The sequence below is a fragment of the Branchiostoma lanceolatum genome, chromosome 8, assembly GCF_035083965.1.
Source record: "Branchiostoma lanceolatum isolate klBraLanc5 chromosome 8, klBraLanc5.hap2, whole genome shotgun sequence".
Lineage (NCBI taxonomy): Eukaryota > Metazoa > Chordata > Leptocardii > Amphioxiformes > Branchiostomatidae > Branchiostoma > Branchiostoma lanceolatum.
The window spans coordinates 9217942-9240143 of record NC_089729.1 but is presented as its reverse complement, the minus strand read 5'-3'; the positions used below and the strand labels follow the sequence as shown (position 1 = coordinate 9240143).

Sequence of the window (22202 nt, the reverse complement as noted above, 5' to 3'; positions counted from 1 at the left end):
GTAGATGGCGCAACCACAATGGCGGCCAGTCCTGGAGCAGCAGACGACACCGGGGAGGAACACCCGGCCTTACGGCTGGTACAGGCGCAGTTCATGGCCATGGTGCCGATCAGGTTCTTCAGATGGAAGGTAGGAATATTATTTTGTACCACTGACTAAGGTGGCTCCTCTATATAGAGGTTGTCGTGGGAAATTTGGGAAGATGGGGAGGGGGGCACATGAATGTGATCAAGTTTCCATAATAGTTTGCAGATGTTTGGGATGCTCAGAATTATTCAAGCTTTGCAGGAATGAAGTGGTGCTCCTGGTGTATGGTCCTTCCTGTTCTGGACACACATTTGATATGTTACTCATGCAAGATTATTTGCTGGAATACATTCCTTTTCACCACCCATGAAGTGTCTGCCAATACAAAACAAGAACTTGCAGCAGTGATTCTAATAAATATATAATTTCTATACACCATACAAAAAGCAACCAACACTCACAGTTACACTACAGCTATATATCTGGACCAGGTTTCTGCATTGGAAATTCTTATCTTATTACAGAATAACACTGTCTATGTCGTCTTTTGTTTCTTCTTTCTCTTATTTATCCTACGTATGCCAATATCAAACATTGATGAAACTGTAACAGTTATATTACACAAAAGAAACTTATCTGTGAATCTGTCCTATGACTGTCTGTAGACATGCATTGATATGTCTCACGTCACACCTTTTGTTCTCTCCTCTATATTGTGTAGCTCCCTATAGAACAGGTACAGGTCCTGCCCCCGAGTCAGGCTCGGACGTTGCTCTACCATGTGAGCCTCCCCAATTGTTGGGGTGTCCGAACGTCAGTCGTAAGTACAAGCGAGTCTGCTTGTGCCGCTGGTGTCCTGATGAATCAGTGCAGTGTTCTGTCTGTTCCTTCAACAATTCAACCTTAATCCACAGCCTGCTCATCTCAGCTCGTTGTTGCAACGTCATGATCTAGAATAACAAATTAGTGGTGCAAATATTAAATGTAGTGATTATTCTACTAGTTGGCATCCTAGGATCTTGATTAGCTTGCAGACCCAAAATGCTCAGTCAGAGAGTAGAAATCATTACTGTGACATGCAGGCTCGTGTGCTGAGAGGTATTTGCAGAGGGGAATCAATAATATACACTTAATCTGAAAATAGATGTATCTTTCACGATAGGAAAGTCAGATGTAAATCAGAAACCGATCCTGGCAACCTGCTAATGATAAAAGAGCTGACTTTGAAAGAGTTCATAAGTATGTAAACGTCCCACCTGCATTGTCCTTGCATAACCTGTGCGTAATGGAAAAAAACTCGTAATCTTCTATGGAGAGCCTTGCATCATAATCCAAACAAATGGTACACCATAAATATGAAATACGTTGTAGTCCCCTGTTTTGCAGATTTGTCATTCCCCTGACAACCAAAGTCTGATCCTGCCTCCAAACTGATTAGGCCCAGTTGGGTGATCCATTATGCTAGCCTTAATGAGCAGTCTGTCCAACAATCTCTAAAGTAACGCGATCATTGTCTTTGGAGAAGATAATCCGCAATGTGATCATAAAGATAAAAGCAATGCATTCAGTGCTGCTGGAATCATACATGTATATCAATGCCATTGCCTTGTGTTATATCAGATTGTCTTTGTATCAAAATTACTCCATGCAGCTTGCAGCTGTTCAGCTTTGCATACAGTGTTGTACAAAGTAGTTTGTAATGCTTTAAAGATCAACAAGGTGCCATGATTAATCAGAAAGTACTGTTATTCAAGAAAACATACCATAATATTTGGTCTGATACCAACTTTTTCAAGTTGAGATGTTTTTTGCAAAAAGGTTTCTTCTTCATGATCTGTGTTCCTAGTTTGAAATAACCTGTTCTGTTTGTAGAGTTGTGTTTTGCTAGGAGTGGTTGAAGTTTGCTGTGTTGTTCAAGGTGTAAAAACCTTGCCTGTACCCAGCATGTACCTAACAGAATAACCATAACCTTTGCTTGGTTAATACAATTCATTTTCTGGCATTTACATGCCAGGCTACATGAATACTAGTATATAGTGGCTTTATTTTGAAGTCTGAAACCACATTTACGGTGTCAAAGGTCATTATTCCTATCTGCTTTTGATATATTACTCTTTTACTTAGAAAGCCTCAATGGGCTGTGGTACTATATTTCACATTTTATTGGTCAACAATCCAAAAGCAATTAAATGGCTCTCTACCTCTCCAAGTTACCATAGGCCCTTAGGTTGTGAAAAAGGATTGACTATGAAAGTTATGCATTCTGAAGTAAAAGGTCCTCGGTGTGCTATACCAGTACTTTGCCGTGATGGAGCACATGGTCCCTTTTACTGCTTTCATAAAACATATACAGATAGAGGAATCCAGTCTTTAAGTTCACCAGGGATGAGTTTTAGTGTAACAGAATTTTTGCTGCATAACCAGTTTACAACTTCATATATTATTCTATTGCAGCTTGATGGGGACGACAAGGGAAAGGCAGTTTTTGAACTGGAAGATCAGCAAGAGCTGCTACAAATGGTGAATTGATTGAACTACACAATACATGTATAGATACTATGATTATCATAATAACTCTTTTGAGACCACTCCATATTGATTTGTTGTTTTCATTGTTGGGCAAAGCTGGGGTAAGGTAGTGCAAAACAAGATAAAAGCAAAGTTGTAAAATACCTCTTGTGACAGGATAAAGTCCTCTCTAGTTACTGGTTCTACATACTTTTCTGATTTTATATCACTGTCGTAAGTTGTAACTTATTACCACTCCACTTGTTTTTTATTTTACAGACTGTCCATCACCCCCTCATCATGAGGTACCCCACCTCCCTGTCCTACAGACAAGCCTTCCTCAAGTACATCATCCAACAGGTCAGCACTGACTTCTAGATTTTGTCTTACCTTTAATACCTTAGACCTAATGTCTGAGCATGGCAGTTAAATACTCAATAGAAGTAAAGGCAACACTGCTGCAACTATGACTATTTCAGTACGGCATCTATCCTTTTTGTGTTTCTGTAGGACTAATACTTCTTTTTGTTGATCACAATGTAGAAAAATAATTCTTTCTAATCAAACACTTCTGCAGGGATATTTTGTCACATTATCAATATGAGATATGATATTGTTTCTGTAAAGGATGTAGTCTGGTATCCAAACCTATTATAGCTCCCATGTCTCTTCTGTCCGGGAAATATTTACGCAGGAGACAGAAGAGACCCGGGAGCTATAATAGGTATGGATACCAAGCTGAATATGCTGAGATTCAGCTAGGTTAGTCCATGCACATATCTGAGGAGCAATATTTAACTTTTCCAGTGTGAGGATGCTGGGCAGGAGGTGTGTGATGAGCTGTATGAGGTGTACACCAGTCTGCTGGTCAGTACTCTGGAACCCACCTCACCCTGCTGCTACAAGACTTACACACTGGTATGTCAGCTTCTTTCTCCTCCTCTTAATCCTCTCCTGTGGTAGCCTTTTGGCACAAAATTTGTATTGCTTACAGGGTTAGGCAGCAGGGAGATTAAACCTCCATAGCACATATGTTCGCTACCCTAAAAAGATCCAAAGCAATGCAATGCAACTTCCCCAGTATAATGCACCTCTGTACATGTATATCTTAACAGTGCATACCTTGGCCACCTTGGGGTTGCTGCTCTAGAGACCTCTCAAATACACTTTTTCAGAGTGGTGTGTATATACATGTGTAACGAGCAAAGTCGTTGTGTCGAACGGGACCGGCCGTTCGAATATAGAACGGCCGATCCCGTTTTATCATTTTGAATAAAACAGTTGTTTGAGAGGCTTCAACACATGCAGTCGTGTCTGTACTAGTGTCCGTACTTCTCGACCTCTCACATTGGTGGACTAGCGGTGGTTGCCGTTTTCGAGCGGCCGAACCCACACCAAGGCCATCCTTGGCCAGCTGTTATGCCGCCCGAGTCAAGAGGCGCTGCCCCGGGCACGCTTACCTAGCAACATGCTAGTACTGTCCGCTTACCGTGCCATGTCAACCCGACCCCGGCCCGCCACCACCAAGCCTGCCAGACGACCATGTCTACCATGTACCCAGACTTCTCTGCTTGCCATCGCTGAGGCCAGAGATCAACAACTTTGCCGCAAGGATGCCCCCGCGGTTGGCCATGTGTCCAGCAGACGACGCTGTCGTCTTCCTGCCCCACCGTGCCGAACGACGCAACCTGACTCAGTCCGACTACCCGTACGACGAAGACCCCGCGCTGCCCATGCCTGTCTCCAGCCTTGAATGACCACCAGCGCAACCTTTTGCCGTGAACTGTAAAAGTACTTCTCCGTGTACCCGGCCCGACCACTGAACTTTGTGCAACATCTCGAACTTTTGTGGTGTATTTCTAACAAGGAACTGTAACACGATGTCCGGGTACGAACTCGCCTGGTGGAATCTTCGTAAGCCTACGGGTAACGAATCCATCTGGTGAATGTTATGTTGTATATATTGTTGTGTATTGAGACTGGTGTGATGCTTGCCTAGATAGAACTGATGCCTGCGGGACGACCCTCCTAGGAAGATCTACCTCCGAAGATTCGTTTGCCCTTTTATCGTCAGAATCTGCGTGGTTGCTGATTGCCATGGAAACGATTTCATTGTATTTTGTGTATTGAAAATCTTCGAACTGATGTGTGCCTAAGTAGAATATTGATGCCTGCGGGGCGACTACTAGGAACATTGTGAATTCTCAACCACACTGAGGGTGTGATGTTGAATGAAGAAGACAGTTTTTGTTGTTTAACGTCCGTGCTTTGAAGTACTTATGGTCACAGGCGTCTTGATAAACATCAGCGCCGATCACCATCTTGACTATGTAGGTAGATTCGCATTTGAGGGCAAATACCACGGTTGGGGGGGAAGAATGTAACGAGCAAAGTCGTTGTGTCGAACGGGACCGGCCGTTCGAATATAGAACGGCCGATCCCGTTCTATCATTTTGAATAAAACAGTTGTTTGAGAGGCTTCAACACATGCAGTCGTGTCTGTACTAGTGTCCGTACTTCTCGACCTCTCACACATGTATAACCTGACAGATATATGTTAATGAAGGTTATTCATTCATTGTTATTCTTATGACTCCAATTAATGCAGAATTATGACAAATGGAATTTTGTTGTATGGTCATTACTATGTTGCTTACTTGCTAGGTTTCTGCACAGTGCAAAGCATTCTATTTCACCTTGATTGCAGAAATTTCACTAATATGACTGTATAAAGGGCTTTCAAACGCTGTGACAACTAAAAAAATAGGTCTCATTTCTATCAGTGGTTGTTAGTAGTCAGTGCACAAAGCTAACATCTCTCAGGTTTGAAAGGTGCCTTATACCTGGGTTGGAGGGAGAAAGTGAGTAATCTGCTAATTTATAGGAAGCTGAAAGATTGTGTGCAGAAATCCTTTGAAGGCCTGTGGCTTGCTTCAGGCTTGGCCAGACTCTACTATTTTACAACAGCCACCTGACAAGAGTGTAGCTGCCACAAGTCAGCTAAGGATATGGAGCTTACTTTTCCCTTCTGATATACCGGTATATATATATATATATATATATATATATATATATATATATATATTATATATGCTACTGCATGATCTAATACAAATGCTGCCTTGATGTCAGACTCACCAAGCATTTTTCTCCTGCTCAGCCAGCACATCTGTACCTACAAAGCATAGGAAGAAAGAAAAATCTTTAACTTTATGTTTCTCTTTTCTCATGCGTCTGTCTAATTTATCGATTTGTGGGCCATCTGAGGTAACAAGACCCTAAGGGTTAAACCAATGCCAATCCATTTTGAAGAACAGGTTTTATTGCATCTTGTAAGGCTGGCATTTGAGATGTTTAAGATCGGAAACTTGCCAAGATTATGCCATATTTTTCATGCTTTTCTTCCAGCCCTGTGGAAAAACTGTTGTGTTAAGAGAGGCCACACAGATCATCTCCCATGGAACAACTGGATTAAGGACTTGGGAGGTTAGTGTACTGATCTTGATCCTATTCCTGGTTTCTGTCCCTTTCCAAGCTTTAACAGGTTTTTTTGCTTATCCTTAGGCTATTAATCTGAAAACAGATGCCATGCTAGCTAACCATTATCATTATCTCGATCTATTAATGCAACCTTGACAAATCATCTTTAGGTAGGACAAAACCTAGTTCATAAGCCTCAGTGCCTATAAGTAACAGGACTTATTCCTTTCAGCAACAAGTGTTGAATTAATAATCATTTGCCAAATCTTCTCACAAAGTCTTGATTTTATTTGGAATGTTTCAGACACCCAACTAGAATCTAGGTGGAACTAGAATCTTTCTTCATACGTTTCAGTAGATACCTGTAGTATTTTTGCCCATGGCATTTTTGTCCCTTCGTATGAAGGTTATAAATGTAGCAATCTTCTTCAAGATTGAGGTTTTACTTGTTTGTCTGTGTCCATTTGTAAGGATTAGCCCTTTTCTGATACAAGTTATGCCTTCCGGCAGAATGGAAGGGTGATATATGTGAAGTAAAGCTGGCTTCCATATCTACCCAAATGAAGCAAATCCCCTCCAAACAGTCTGTGAAGATACTCATATTTCTTCTCTCCTTCCTGCTTGCAGGCTGGGCTGTGCCTCGCCGAGTGGGCAATGGAACACTCAGCACTTTTTGAACAAAAGTAAGTTGTAAAAAGATGTATACATATTATGTTTGTAGCATCAACTCCCATAATTCTACCGGGGAGCCTAAAACCGCAACAAGGTAACCAATAAATCTAAAGATGCTAACTAAAATCAAATGCAGCATTAGTAATCCCTAAAGTATGCACACTTCAGATATCCAGGTGTTCAAAACATTCTTGAGAAGGCCTCAATAACGCAATTTTTTCAATGGGGTGGTCTCAGGGTAGCTGGAAGAATCATGGGGGTTGACTACATGGGCGTTGAGTACTACTTTGCGAATCTAGTTAATTTGTGCTGAACAAAATAAAGCTGTTATTGTCCCTTTGTCATTACTGAGAAAGTGCCTTTGACATTCACAACAGTGTCAGGATGCTTATTATCAAGGTTCAAGTTGAGCAAGATTTAAGAGTAGCTGTTAATGTAATTACCAATGATTGCTGTTTGTAGCTGTAATTGTCAGTTGTGTGTGCACAGGGACTGAGCATTGTGCCTATGATGTAGCAATTATTGCATTAGCTTTGCACTCCACTGTGCTATAATTTATGACTGCAGCAAGCTTCATGACAATGGCGTAAAAGAGAAATTGGCATCTTAAAAGTGAATTATTACAGCTACAGTATCTTGGGATCTAGGCTTAATTGGATCTTCAAGACACATTTATCGCAAGTGCTGCAACCGAAGGACATCTTCATAAAGCTTAGTGGACAGGTTGTGAGCACAACTGCGTGCTGTTATACCCTCTTCACAAAAAAGTGTTCTCAATAACCTATGTTTAGGATTTGCCAATTAAGTACAATTTGCTGATTTTGTGTTTTTCAAGTATTTAACAAACAGGTATTAAATTCTTTATCACATTTTTAAGATATGATGGTTGTTTGGAAACTCTGTGCTATTGGCCATCTACATGTATAGCGTCAATTGAAACACCCAGTGCTGTAAATCTAAGACATTTTCTGTTCCTTCAGAACGGTTCTTGAACTTGGAAGTGGGATGGGCCTGACAGGATTGGTCCTCAGCTCCTGCTGCTGCCCCGCCCACTACATCTACAGCGACTGCCACCCCAACGTGCTCACCAACCTGTGGGAAAACCTTGTCCTCAACTGCAAGCTCCGAGAGGAGGGGGGAGGCTCAGTAAACGGCAAGGCGGGGGGCACGGCAGTTAATCAGAAGAGCGTTCATGGCAGCTCTTATCACAGCAAGCATGCCACAAACAACGCTGAAGCTGTTGTTGTGAATTACAGCACAGACCCTGTGGAAGATAAGGGTGATGAAAGGGAGCAAACTTGTAACAAGTGTCAACATAATTCAGACAATAATCGGTCTTGCCAGGAGAATGCAGGAGAGGCTTTGCGTGAGACAGAGCTGGAGAGTTGTACTAATACTGCAGTGTTTAGGTTTGGAGAATCTGATAATAACATGGAGAATGTGAGTTGGTACACAGGCAATCATCCATGGGAAACAACACTTGTACAAGGTATGCTTTCTCGTCTACTTTGTCTTTTATTATAATATTACAAACATTTTGTATGCATGGGTCTTGCATAACCAATACTTAACATACATGAGTAAATGATTTTGTTCCTTCATTTCCTCTATGGCATACTTGCCTTACTGGGTACATGTATCATCTTCATTTTGGCTGGAAGGTACTACAAATTCTGTACCTGAAAGATTATTCTTGTGACATGACAACCTAATAATAGTGTTGGTATGCCCAAACACTGAAGTATCATCTGGTTTAAGGTTGTTAGCAGAACTCTAAATGATCAAAACAACGTAACTGTGGCTCTTGAAAAGTTTTAGAAGTTTGCTCCTTTTTATTTTTCTATGATAGAACTCCTAAGTATCTGAGGCCATCCCAACAGAAGCTTGAGCTGCATGGATATCTGTGACTTTTTGTCTCTCCGTTTCCTTTGGTGTTCCACAGGTTCCAAAATGTCTGTGATGTGTCTGGACTGGGCCTCCGTCACCCAAGAGGAGCTCCAGTCTCTGGCTCCTGATGTCATTATAGCATCAGGTAAGGGTTTAGTAAACTTAAGCACCCGCTCACGACTCTCCTAAAGTATAGAGTTCAATGTCGTAGATACTGAAGACGTAATAAAAAGAGTACCCAGTGCAGCGACCAAGTGGCTGATCGCTTAAACCATGCCAAAGGGCAGCATGCTGTGCTGGTATGATAAAGGTATAATGTACTTTTTGTATATATGATGGCAGCCCTTCCTCTATGCAGCTTGGCTTGTTGTGTCCTGGTGCAGCAAAGCTGTGGATTAGAGTTCAAAGCCAGACTATCATACTTCCTCTCAAAAGTGCACTTATTATTATAATAACCTGCAAGTGTGTATGTGTGTAGAGTTAAGAGTGTCGGGATGCTTATTATCAAGGTTCAAGTTGGGCAAGATTTAAGAGGAGCTGTTCATGTAATTACCAATGATTGCTGTGTATGTAGCCCATTTGAAGAAGGTATATTTAAGAACAAAGGACCCGAGAAAGGAAGCCCTGGATTTGTTTGAAATAATGGTATAATGTTGTGTCTTATCCCTTCATGAGGTTTCAGTACATTAAAGAAAATATGAAGAATGGGAATTTCCTAAAGATGCCATGGGAAGAAAAATGAATCCTGGTATTGATTATTTTCTACTTCAATCTGTATATGCAGCTTGTTCTAGCAAGTCATGATCATCCAGTCACCCTTCGGTTACATTCTGGGCCTCTTCAAGACAATGATCATGTTTTCTTCTAGAGCTTTTGGTTGAAAATACTGATCTAATCATGTGACAGGTCATTTGGCGTAATATAACCAGCTGTGGCTGCGCCATGTGCTTGCAAAGCGGGTATATTGGCTACCGGTATATAGATAACGTTACAGATACAGATACAGACTCAGTTCAGATGTTTCAGATGAAAGCAGCAACCTCATAAAAATCCTGCTCTTCATTGATTTCTATCAAACTGTATTGTGATATACACTGTAACAAGAGCTGCAATTGATCCAGACTGTTTTGCCTGAATGATGATTTGGATAAGTACTACATTGTCTCGACAGGAATTGTCAGTCACTGTGGCTCGACAGTTGAGCTCCTGGTTCCAATCAGTTGGTAACTGAGAGACCCCGGTTCAAGTTCTGGGGTTAGGACACCTCTGTTGGAGCTGCGCTGTCATTCAGAAGGGACGTAAAATGGGGGCCCCGTGTTCAAGGAGGTGCCTTGATCACATTAAAAGGGAAGGGCTAGCGACCTCTCCCTGTAAAAATGTACCCTGATACTGAAACGGCAAGGAAACTTGCTACCCTATGTGCCACTAGGCACTGCAAGGGCCTGAATGAATGAACAAGCAAACTGCATTGTCTGACTCTGATCTATCCATTTTCCTCACACAGATGTTGTGTTTGACAATGAGTTGGTGGAGTATTTTGTCTCACTACTACTGAAGGCTCTACATCCTGCCCCCAGTAGGAGAACAGGTCCTGTAGCCTATGTTGCATCCACCATAAGAAACCAGGACACCTATGACTTCTATGTTAGAAAGTTAGGTGAGTCTACTTTTCCTACAGTGGCAATGCCAATTTAACACAGCGATATGTTTCTAGGTATAATGGCAAATCATCAATGGGGTAATAGCACATAATGGGTACATTTTCTCTATGGGTAGAGGTGACTTATGGTTAGTACCACTTATATGACAATATCTTTTGGAATTTTCTCATTATACTGCAGCTGCTTTGAAGGATATTCTGTGCATTAGAATTGATTTTTTGCCCTGGAAGTTTACTTCTGATATTTTGCCATCCATCAAATAGGGCAAAAGACCATTTCATGAAATGATATCTGAAAAATAGGTCATCTGTAACAGAATCAACACTCCTGTTATCATACCTATATCAACACAATTTTTTTTCGCACAGTGGCATGACTTCAGAAGAATCTGATGGAATGGGTTTCAGAATTTTCATTACTTTTCTCTGTATGGTCAAAGAAAAACATAGAAAAAAGACAACATTGTGTTGATCAATAGCTGTGCAGTTTTTCCAAAATTGCTGCCCAAATGAGAACAGCTCTCGGACTGCCCTCTCCACAATGCCCCGGTAAATCAATATGAGAGATGACTATCACTAGGCTGTCCCAGATGCCCAGACATGCATGACTTTCACCATGGATGGATCAACCCTTGATGTCAATGATTGGATGCAAAAGGGTAGTACTTTTAGCAGGCTTATGGGTTGGACTTTCTTTGGGGCTTATTAAATGCTGTTCTCTGACTGTATGTCAGTATTGATTGTTCCTCGTACAGGAGGCTGACTACAAGAAACCCAGTACAATCATAACTGATATACAATCAGAAAACAGCATATAATAAACCAAAGAAAAAGCCTAACCCTTAAGCCTGGAAAGGAGACCAGCACCAGGGTCACAGTCTATGATGTAGTGCTGCAACTTTTTCTATAGGATTGCCAAAGCTGATCACGACTGTATGTTGCAGTAGCGGTAGTTCATGAGAAATGTACCCCATTCCAATCTCATCAGCTGTGAACAATGCAATGGCGCAGACCGTGATCCACAGTAATCCCATCATGCATCACTCTGTAGCTGTAGTGACAGTGTTGTATCTTGTCTCCAGAGGAAGCTGGAATCTGCTCGGAGGACCTGAGCCTGGGATCCACTTCAGTATTCTTCTATGACAGGCAGCAGACCATGAAGATACACAAGTTATGGATATCCCACCAGATGAGATAGCACCAGTATCGGCCAGTTTCACGTCTGTGAGGAATCTACAAAGGAAATCAATCTGTTATCTTCTTTCTAACTCAACCACGTAGCAAACTTTATCAATACTCTTAATCTTCTCCCTGCTGCCTATAACCCATTTCCAATACAAATTTGGTGCCAAATGGCTGCCTTAGCAGGCTGATGGTTAATGGATGAATCTCCAAGAGTTTGAAATCACACAATGGAGCAGATTTATCCTGAGAACAAAGTACCTGGTGTGGTCATGGGTATATATTTTTTCTTTCTGAATGTTACCATGTTGCAATAGACCGATCCCAAAGCCACGCCCCCTGTTCGATTTTGAACACCTCCGTCAAAAACAGGGTTTGACGGACCAAACATGGCTGCCGCGGCTAGGTTGAAAATAATGCCACTGACTTCGGTTTAACTTTTGTGGCACTGAAACCCTTTCAGAGCGGGCCAAATAAGAATGCTATGTCTACTTTGTTGAAGGCTGTATCCACCGGGTAGAGTTGTTTATGGAGGGGGTAGGTGTAGTTGCGGTGAGAGCGTAATGTTTTCGGTCAATGTTAAAGCGGTATGCACCGCATAGCTTTCCCTTGTCGGTGGGCATCAGCGCCCAGTTTCTGACAAGCAGCCGACGTACGTGTAAAACAGGGTTCATATATCTGTGACAGGGGTCCCACTGTATTGACTGCATGCATAACAGCTGCATGGTATTTAGTAACTAAGAATTAAAATGCATCCTTTTACTTCCCTGTTCACTTTCAAGTTAACCAGTTTCACACACCAGTAACTGAATATACCAAACTCTGCGCTAGCGGACTTTGTAGTAGTCAGCATGTGGTTCAAGCTTCCTCTCCTTGAGTGCCCGATCTATTTTCTTTTTAAATTCGTTTTTGTTCTGACCCTGCATTAGACCAATACAGTGGAAAGCCTGTCCCAGATATACGTACCCTGTTTTGCACGTGCCATCTCTGTCCAACTAGCGCTGTTCTTGACGGAGGTGGGCTGAATAGAACAGGGGGTTCTATGGGTCTTCTATTCGTTCGATATGGTGTTCGACAGGATCGGTCTATTGCTCAGGTACTGTTTCGTGATCCATGAACAGAGGTTCAATACAAATGAAGTGCAAAAAGACTGCACTGGGTGTGCCATAGTTTACCATTAGTGCAATAATGGTATGAAATAGATACTAGATATTGTTTTTAATTTCAATTGTACCACCAAATTTGTGAACACATATTCATTAATTCTCTAAAATTCCTTCCATATACTAGTACAATGTCCCTTGTCATGTGCCAATGTGTCTTTAATCTGTGGTCTGTAGATAAGATCATATGTGTGATGATTATACCACTCAATTTAGGACTGAGTGCACTCTGTCTAGGGTGGATGCCTTACTACATAAAGACCATCATTCTAGTGAGCCATCTGATATACTCCAGAGCATGATTTGTGCCATGCTCAATGCTACCTTTAGGGCTATGTCTTTACAAGTGTGTTCTGGCTAGTCTCCAAGCAGACCTACGGGTTGCCAGCAGACCGTATCCAACTGGCAGAAGGAGTTTTTATAGCAACTGTACCCAGCTTGGAGACTATGTTCTGGCCATCCAAGCAGCCTACAGAACATGTGGGTGATGGAAGGCCCAATCCTTATAACCTTGGCTGGTTAAGGCTTGAGGCAGAACCATTTAGCTGAATGGATTCAAGTACAATTTGGCAGATTGAGTAAAACTTGCAATCCTGCAGGCCCAATCCGCATATCCCATGGTTATGGCTTAATAGTTGCGGCAGAACCTCACAGCTGAGTGGATTGAGTAAAACTTGCCAGGGTGGTTGGCAAGCCAGTTGGCCATGCTAGCTTTGTTAACTTCTTTTGCAAGTTCTTTGCCTTAAATTGTGGTTGGCCATGCTTAAGTTTTGTTAACTTCTTTGGCAAGTTCTTTGCCTTAAATTGTGGTCATTTTGAACACTTTATTCAGCTGAAATGGAAGTAAAGAAGAGCTGGGTTGTTTGCCATGCAAATGTGTCATGGGGATCCTCATTGACTTTTGACCTAGTTTGGCAGGTAATTGAATAAAAGTCACACAGTTCACTCCTGTGGAAATCAAAATGTTCTGCCAGACCTTTACAGGTTAAAGGTCAGTTGGGAGCCAATCATCACAGCTATTAGATGGGAGACCCAGCTGCTTATGAGACGCAGCCTGTGATTGATGGACTTGTTCACCTTGTACACCTGCTGGTCAGGACTCATGAATTACCACATTATCACAGTAAAGGAGAATCCGTCATGCAGTACATCAATGTCTACCGTCGTTTTTCAGATGGTGCAGTCGCAGTAGAAGAGAAGACTTACATGTCAAGGTTTAAGAACAGGCAGCTGTCATACTATATTCATGAACAATTGTGGTGTGTTAATAGATAGATGCAAGACAAAATGATGAGCCTGCATGTAAGAGGGAATTATTCCCATTTGTAGATGTGGCATATAGGATAGCTTTAGCTATTTTTTTGTTGTAGAGGTTTGATGCTTGAGCAAGTCTCAAACATCTTCAAGCAAAAGAACCCAACACACTTATCGAGAAGAGTAGGGGTAACCCAATGTGCTTGGCTGAAAATACAAGCTGTAGCAAAGCTGAATTGCACTACATTTACCACCAGCTACATGTACTTGAAAAACCATCATGATTCACCTCAGATGAGCATGACTGCTTTACCTTACCATAAGTTGTTAAACTGCTGAAAGACATCAATTTTAGCACTGCAAATGTGATTTGAAGAGAACTAGAATTTTATTTTATTGCACTTACATATGACATGATTTTTTTTTTATTAGATCTCTTTTCTGTGTCCGTGAGTGTTTCTTTTTGGTGCTCTGTCTCCTTGAGCTTTTATGTATATACACGTGTGTAATAGATGTTACCCCTAGTAAATAATACATACTTCCTGTCAAGCGGTCAAATAGCTACCTTTCAAATGTTTTCACATGATAAGTAAGTCTAGATACGATTTTGCAATTCAAGTGTAGGTTTGAGAGTTGTTTGATATGCAGTCATAGTATTACCAGATGTGAAGATTTTGTCAACAGTTTATCTTCAGGTCCTTGTATGCTTGTGCACTGAACCTTCTTAGCTGAACTCTGGTATATGAAGGAGATTTTACCTACCAGTGTGTGTGACTGGAATATAAGAACACACGTCCAAAAGATACAGCAGAAGATAAGTAAGTCTAAGTGACCTCCCTGAGACCCATCACCAACATGCATGTAGCCTAAAAGCCTCTTTTATTCATGCCTTATACTGATCCCACCTTAATGCTCCTGCACGCATGTTTATTCCTGCCGCGGGTTAGACTGAAATGCCACGGCTTTAAGTCAGGTGCTTAAACACCGTTCTGCTTGAAAAAGACACCCTATGGCTTCGTAAAGTTCGCCTTGATGTCTCTGTGGGATTGGCTCGTGCTTCACATTTATCTTCCCTGGTCATTACGGCACTTTTACTGACCGTCACGCTGCCGTGTGCAATGATAGGGTCTGTAAAAGCAGCTTCATTGCGCTCGCTCTCATTGCTGACGGCTCACAGTGCAAATTGCGCAGTCGGTGGACGCGCTGTCACTGTTCTGATAACGTTGATTTTATGGGGAGAGCTCTCGGAAAATGTGCCCATCCTTCTACGCAAACTGAAGTGCATGTTTGTGGAGAAGCATTTATCGTGTTGTTATCCTTGCCCGGGGCTCTTTAGGATATCTGTATTCATGACAAATGATTCTCTGCGCGACGGGGCAGAGTTCTTACATGGGACTTACGCAGGTCGCTGGCCTCCAGGGCGAATTCCCATGGAAAAGGTTCATCTATGAGTGACGAATGAACAACATGTTATCAGATTTAGAGGATAGCTGTTATCTGCTTCATGATATGTTATCCGGAGACAAGTTATGGAGTAGAAGATGATGGACAGATGTCTCTTTGACCCGCGGTTTCTTTGATGCGATTTATCTCGATGAATACAGCTAGCTAGGCTTTCTACCTATAAGGGCTTGAAATACAGCCCCCCATGATGGTATAAAATAACTACATTTAAGTCTAGATCCATCTCTTGTTGATGTTTCCTTTCTGTACTGCCCAATGTGAAAAATCGTGTACTTAGAATATCAGTTGAGATACTCAACTTGCCTTGAGGTGACTCAGAGTAAATCTACAGTCTTCTGACGAGTACACTTATAAAAAGCTACAAGGCTATGGTGTTTATTCAATCTTATATATGTCTGTAAATGACCGCATCTCACAGAAGTGCAAAATTGTTTGGAAAATCTCAAAATCGTAGTCAGCCTTCTCGTGAAAAGTACCAGGGACCTGCGGATGTGGATATATCCATGTCATAGCGATGTAGTTACATGTACATAACAGTATATCCCTATTCTTCTACTAACGTTACGTGTGATAACGTCATTTCCGCACATGGCGTTATGTTGTTACTCTGCAGAAGTCAAAACGTATCTCTTGCCACGGTTTGTAAAACTTTGAACCTTTTCCCTGCGTCTTCGGTCCCCTCCTCGATTTCGGGGAGTCATTTGGAAGATTGCCTCATTTCCATTTTATGACGTTTTGCTGGTGAAGTTTGCTTAATTTGCAGTCCTCCCCGAATGCAATCCGCCCCTCGAGTATCCAATTTACCAGAGCGCTTTTTGAACCGCTCGTGTTATTGCGCCTCGCTTGGGCTGGTAATCCGGCTCGATCACGGCAACGTTAACTTCGCCGTAATGAAAAGCGTCCATGATGTGATCAGAGGAGCAATTATCCCTGCCGCGGCATGATGGCGACTGTTCGCTGAGCTGGCCGCCTCCTCCGCCACGATGGGAACCGTGTAGCACGTGCCGCCACTCTCCTTCTCCACGCGAAACTTCCGGCCCAGGCAGTACTCCCTCCCGTTAGAGTACAGGTCGCTGTATGAATGAATACATTAAAAATCATTGCTACTCTCCAAGCAGAGAAGTGGGTCCGGCTGGTTTTTGACGCGTTTTTAGGCGTTTTTGTCGGGCTTTCTACTCTGTCATAGGTTTGCCCCTATAACCCACAGGGCTATAGGTCTCTGTGGATTATACAGACCAAAAAATATGACAGAGTAGAAAGCCCGGCCGACAAAAACGTCAAAAACCAGCCTTATTGTCGAGCAATAATTACTCTCCATGCAGAGTGGGTCCCACTTCTCTGCTTGGAGAGTAACTTAGTTATTGCTCGACAACTGTACATAGCACAATGGTACAACGTATGGCAATGCAATCAATACAACAAGAGTCTGAGGACCCAAAATCTCCATGAAATTTGTTTTTTTTTAAATGTTGTGTTATGTTTGTGTATGTTATTTGTTGTTTGGTTGTTATGTTATGCTTTATCTGCTTCAGGGTGGTTGTGTTTGTTTATATTTGTTTTATGTGGTCTGTTACGCCTCAGTGCATTTGTTTCTCCTTCTCTTTTGGCTCTCATGTGATCTCTCTTCATCTTCTTATGTATCTCTGACACCTGGAGACATCCCGACCTTGCCTACAAAGTTGTGTAAATTATAAACTATCAGGGACAGCGGTTGATAGAACACAACTTTACAGGTGAATAAAAGACAGGGGTACAATAGATAAGCAGGAAAGGTTACAGGTGACCAGATCATGTCAAAGTGCTACGTAGTTACCTATAAACTGGTAGCAATCGTAGCATTGTACGTTAAATATATTGTGGTCCACAGTACCATTGCCAAACCATTGAGAAAATAAAGCCAGACCACAACTGGTACACGGTATGAGCAAGAAACAGCCTGTTAACAGGTCAAAGTGAATTAACACATAATCAAATGTGTGATGTGTCCTGGTTACTTCACATACCTTATGCTTTGGATCCCCATCATATATCCTTTGATCCACAGAAACTGATCTTGACCTCTTCTTTGCTATTTTCCCATATTATTCAACTGGGGTCCTCAAACATACAGACAGACTGGAATGAGTTGCCTTACATTAAAACCATGTATAACTGTTCCTTTCACTACCTGCTGTCATTAGCTTCTAGTCTGGTCAAATCAGTCCCTACAGACTGTTAAGCGCCAACAGCTGTTAACAACCAACAGTTGCTAAATTGATTGATGGGCTTGGCAAGCTAAAGCCAACAGCTGTTGACAAGTGACCTACTTACGCACTAAAGCACCCGATATAGGATAGGCCAACACAGCAAATATAGATTTCTCCATTACTTAGGCAAATTAAGTCTAATTTGCATAATTTGCACTTCATTGTATACAGCCCTCTCTAAGCTACCTGCCAAGTAAATAACATGAGAATCTGTCGCTCCTTTCTTCAGTTATTCTCCTTTGAAGATTTTGACAAACACGCCATTACAGTTCCAGTGACACATACCAGGGGGCCCAAAATCGACCTTGACCTTTCTCCTCCCAGCACCTACCCACATACCAAATATCATTTCAATCCATCCACACGTTCTTCAGTTATGCTGATTTTAAGCTTCCGGTGACACATACATACAAACACGGTGACACAAACATACACACACGCGCACACACACACAAACACAATAACTTCGCATGATTTGAACTTCAGTGTGTACATCTCCATCCAACCTACCAACGTACCAAATAACAAGAAAATCTGTTGTTCCTCTCTTCAGTTAAACCCCTTTAGAACATTTTTACAAATAGGCCATTGCAGTTCCAGGGACACAAACCAGGGGGCCCAAAATCGACCTTGACCATTCTCCTCCCAGCGCATACCCACATACCAAATATCACTACAATCCATCTACACGTTCTACAGTTATGCTGACTTTAAGCATACGACGACACCCATGCAAACGATTTACCTCCTTACTTATGCAAATTCGGTCTCATCTGCATAGTTTGCACTTAAGTGTGTACAACTTGGTCTAACCTACCTGTGTACCAAAGAACATGACGATCTGTCCATCCACTCTTCAGTTCCTCTACATTGAAGATTTTATCAAATACGCCATTGCAGTTCCAGTCACACATGCTAGGAGGCCCAAAATCGACCTTGACCTTCCTCCACCTGACACCCACCCACATACCAAAAATCATTTCAATCCATGTACAGGTTTTACAGTTATGGTGACTTTAAGCGACCGGTGACACAAACATACACACAAACACCAAACGCAAGCAAAACAGTACTCCATGAAAAAGCCTTTTTTCATGGAGATAATAAATACTAAACCAGTCTATTTAAAAAAAAACTATTTACTACAAGAATATGGACGTAAATGACACACTGACGTAATGTACGTAAAACGTTACAATACATTCTCTCTTTTGTAAAGCGCTACATATGTATTGACCTAAGTACGTGGATATGGTGTCGGGGCATTGAAAATGTTTCTGTTGGTCTTTGGCAAGGCCTAGGGTTCACTTGATTTACGTCATGTGATCATATTCATTAATTTTCGTCTATCTACAGTATATGTGGGGCATGTCATTAGAAAATGATATTCATCTTCAACGCTATGTTGACATGAAGGACATCGTCTCTGGTTGGCTGCCCATTCATAGATTCGAGTACGCATGTGCAGTGTCAAAGGTGAAGGCCCCTGAGACGTCAACAAAGCCCGTCTGGGCATTGTTATGCAGAATCGAGACAATGGTCGAGACAGAACTGTTTACAAGCCAGGGGCCCTCACCTTTGACACTGCACATGCGTACTCGAATCTACAAATGGGATTATATTAGGATACCAACCTGATGCGCTCCCCCTCTAACGTGGCGTTGGCGCACGCCCAGAAGATGCTGTCGCAGAACTCCTCGCACATGGTGACGGTCTCCTCGTGGTAGAACAGGTGCTGATGGGGGGAACAGATGTAACACTTCAGGTAGTACAGGTGGTCTCGGCACACCTGGTCCGCGCCTTTGGGCGGCGTCACGATCGGAAACAGCCTGCGAAATCGCACAACAGTCTCTGTTGATTCACCGCTTTGACAGATATAGAATTGTTATGAGATACTACGTTCTGATGACCCATGCAAGATGATAGCCTCTACCAGTCTCTGTGGGTTGCTGGGAAAATAGTAGAAATTGGCCAAATAGAGTCAATTGTATGAAGGGAGTCTGCTATGGAGAGAGGGTCAAATAGGCATGGAAATGTTATCCTCCATGGCCAAAGTCCCCCGGCAAATGTTCTCTCTATAGCCGACGCTGTTAGTCTGGTAGAGACTAGCAAGATGACAGGGCAGGTCGCCTGGCTATGCACCCTGTTATATATCACCCGTACAAGTAATTGAAAGGGAATGAATTAATTTTTATCCCTGGCCAGAAATGAGGAATGCTACTCTAGATTCTAGTCTATTATTTAGGTATAAGAAGTTCTGAATGTACTGTCCTTTAAAGGAGTAATATAAAAAGACAAAGTTGTACATCAGTTCTTCTGATGTCGCTCCTCATCAGTGATTCCCTCTCATCCTTTAGTCGTGCGTGTAGAAAGTTACGTACCGACTCTGACCTTCACGTTCAATGATAAACACTGCAGTGGTTAAATATACATGTTTGTACACAAGACGAATGGCATGCCGAACATCTACCGTGTCTTTTGCATTTCATCTCCTTCAAATGAACATTTCGCCATGTAACTTATTGGGCATAACTTAAGACGTTATCGAAACGTCTTGCAGCGATCGATGTCTCTCTCTTGAGAGTTTATCTCACCGTCAGCTGATCTGATCTTAGGCAAATCATTTGTTCACCGTTTATTCCCATTTTCCATGCCAGGATCGTTGTGCGGTGCCGGGTATTGATGGCCCCGTGCGCAAGATCAGCCCCAAAATCGATGATCGAACAAAGAGGAGCAAAGACTGCAGCTGATCAGGTTGATAGGATTTTCATTAAGATAGATTCTCAAGCTGAAAATTGAGAGACAGCACCGTTAGGGTCTATGTATCTGTACTTTAAAGCCATTAACGGTTTTGCACTCTCCGACGGCTTTCTATAACGTTTCTGTAGAATTTACAAGCCGAGTTACTCTCTAACCTACACCGCCGTGTGATTTTTCACTGATTGATAATAAAAGTCGAACCGCCCGCGCCCCCGTCCTGTCAAAACGTACTCCAGAGAACGGCACAGCCCCAATAACTCTCCGTGAACTTGACGTATTTACGATTGTGTCTGACAAAACATCACCCTTTTATATTTTCTAAAAGCATCTGGATTAATCGTGTACTGACCTGTCGACCTCCTCCTGGTAGCAGCAGGAGTCGAGGCGGAACCAGGGGCAGGACACCAGCTTGTGCTCGGGCTTGGGCGCGCGGTTGCCGAAGAGGCTGCAGTAGCGCAGCCCGGCGGACTCGGTGGGGAGGAGTTCTGTCAGCCCGGTCACGTCGGCCTCCGCGCTGAGAGTTGGCAGGATCGCTCTGAGGCAGAGCTGGACTTGTAAGATAACCGCTGACCAGTCCCGTAGCCCGTAACTCTTCATTCTTGCGTACGTTAACTCGTCTTTCTTCGCCAGGATATACGTGGAATGCTTGTCCTCCGACTTTTAGTGTAGCACGACTCAAACTCGTCCCACAAGAAACCACATCGTTGATGGCCCTACCTCTACCTTTACCTTTAGACGGCGATAAATCCGGCTCCTTCGCCCGGTCCACCTGTACCCAGCTGACGAACAGCTATCACCGACATCAGGTCCCCGAGTAATAACTGGGTTCGTCATGCGAGATTCAGGTCAGATGACATCGGAACTGCCCCAATTCCGGAGTGTCCCAGAAACACAACTCCCTCCGCTGATGACACCTGATTGCCCACACGATTGTCGCTGACGTCCCGTCATGGCCTGTTGTTCCGTTCGCTGATCCTCTACCTCTTCGTGTGTAACGGTCCCGTCATGTCCTGCTGTTCCGTTCGCTGATCCTCTACCTCTCTGTGTGTAACGGTCAGTTGAGCTACGGTGTCACCGCACTATTGCACACTTCACGTGGGCTCGTCTCAGGTAGAGTCAGTAGTACTGTGTATACATGTCATCTGCGCTCTAGTTTTCATAGGAAGTTTCGCGGGGCGGCAGACTGATGATATTCCCCTAAAGCAAAACGCAACAACCGTAAACAACACCTTATAGAGCTCTCACGAGCGCAACAGAAACATAATCATCCGTTAGCAACGTGGCCATTTATTGGTGGGGATTCCTGCGCGGTATGCATTCTTTCCATCAGGACGTTTAGGAAAATTATATATTGATGAAATAGTCTCGCGGGAGGTGAGGTAATAATGCCCAAACCTCTTCAATTAGCGATACACAAAGGCTGGGGGATATCTCCAACCTCGTGCGAACCTTGCGCTTACGTGTGTAGGAAGGAGTAAATACAAGTTTATCCCCTGTAAACTATCGGTACTCAGAAAGGATCTTTACACGCTTAGTACCTATGACTAAAGGGGTTGCCTTGAGGCTCAGAATTACATGACGCAAAATTGAATGATGCATCAGTAGACTCGCCATTGTCCCCGGGCGTTCACGCTAACGCTGCTCATACATGTAGAGGGCCAGCCCACAAACTTCCCAACCGGACGATATGTGTTTCCCAATGTAGTCTCTCCTGTGAGATAAAAATTCACCCTAAGAAACTCGTCTCGTCATGAATCCTGCTAGTAAAGACGGCTTTGCTTTAATGTCGAGCTTGTTCCTTCTACTATCTCTAAATCTCCAATTTCCTTCCTTGAAACACCCCTTCAAACGCTTAAGGCCGAACAGCTATCGACGATCTTCCCTCGTAGCGTCACATAT

At 42.8% G+C, this 22202-nt stretch overlaps 2 protein-coding genes across 3 annotated transcripts; one reads left to right on the top strand and one right to left on the bottom strand.

The window, feature by feature from the left end:
* Window positions 1-18: 18 nt before the first annotated feature.
* LOC136439987 (protein-lysine N-methyltransferase EEF2KMT-like) lies at window positions 19-14279 on the top strand. Of its 2 annotated transcripts, XM_066435712.1 has the most exons (11): window positions 19-129; window positions 749-847; window positions 2482-2547; window positions 2815-2895; window positions 3343-3453; window positions 5944-6021; window positions 6643-6698; window positions 7668-8176; window positions 8630-8719; window positions 10079-10231; window positions 11317-14279. In XM_066435712.1, the coding sequence occupies exons 1-11, from the start codon at window positions 19-21 to the stop codon at window positions 11430-11432; spliced, it is 1470 nt and encodes a 489-aa protein (XP_066291809.1). In that variant the 3' UTR covers window positions 11433-14279. The 2 variants fall into 2 exon arrangements, with proteins under 2 accessions (XP_066291809.1, XP_066291810.1); XM_066435713.1 differs by lacking the exon at window positions 749-847.
* A 406-nt stretch (window positions 14280-14685) lies between these two features.
* LOC136439989 (uncharacterized) lies at window positions 14686-21648 on the bottom strand. The gene is made up of 3 exons (XM_066435715.1): window positions 20653-21648; window positions 19178-19372; window positions 14686-16370 (listed from the first exon to the last, which is right to left on the bottom strand). The coding sequence occupies exons 1-3, from the start codon at window positions 20898-20900 to the stop codon at window positions 16163-16165; spliced, it is 651 nt and encodes a 216-aa protein (XP_066291812.1). The 5' UTR covers window positions 20901-21648; the 3' UTR covers window positions 14686-16162.
* Between the last annotated feature and the right edge of the window lie 554 nt (window positions 21649-22202).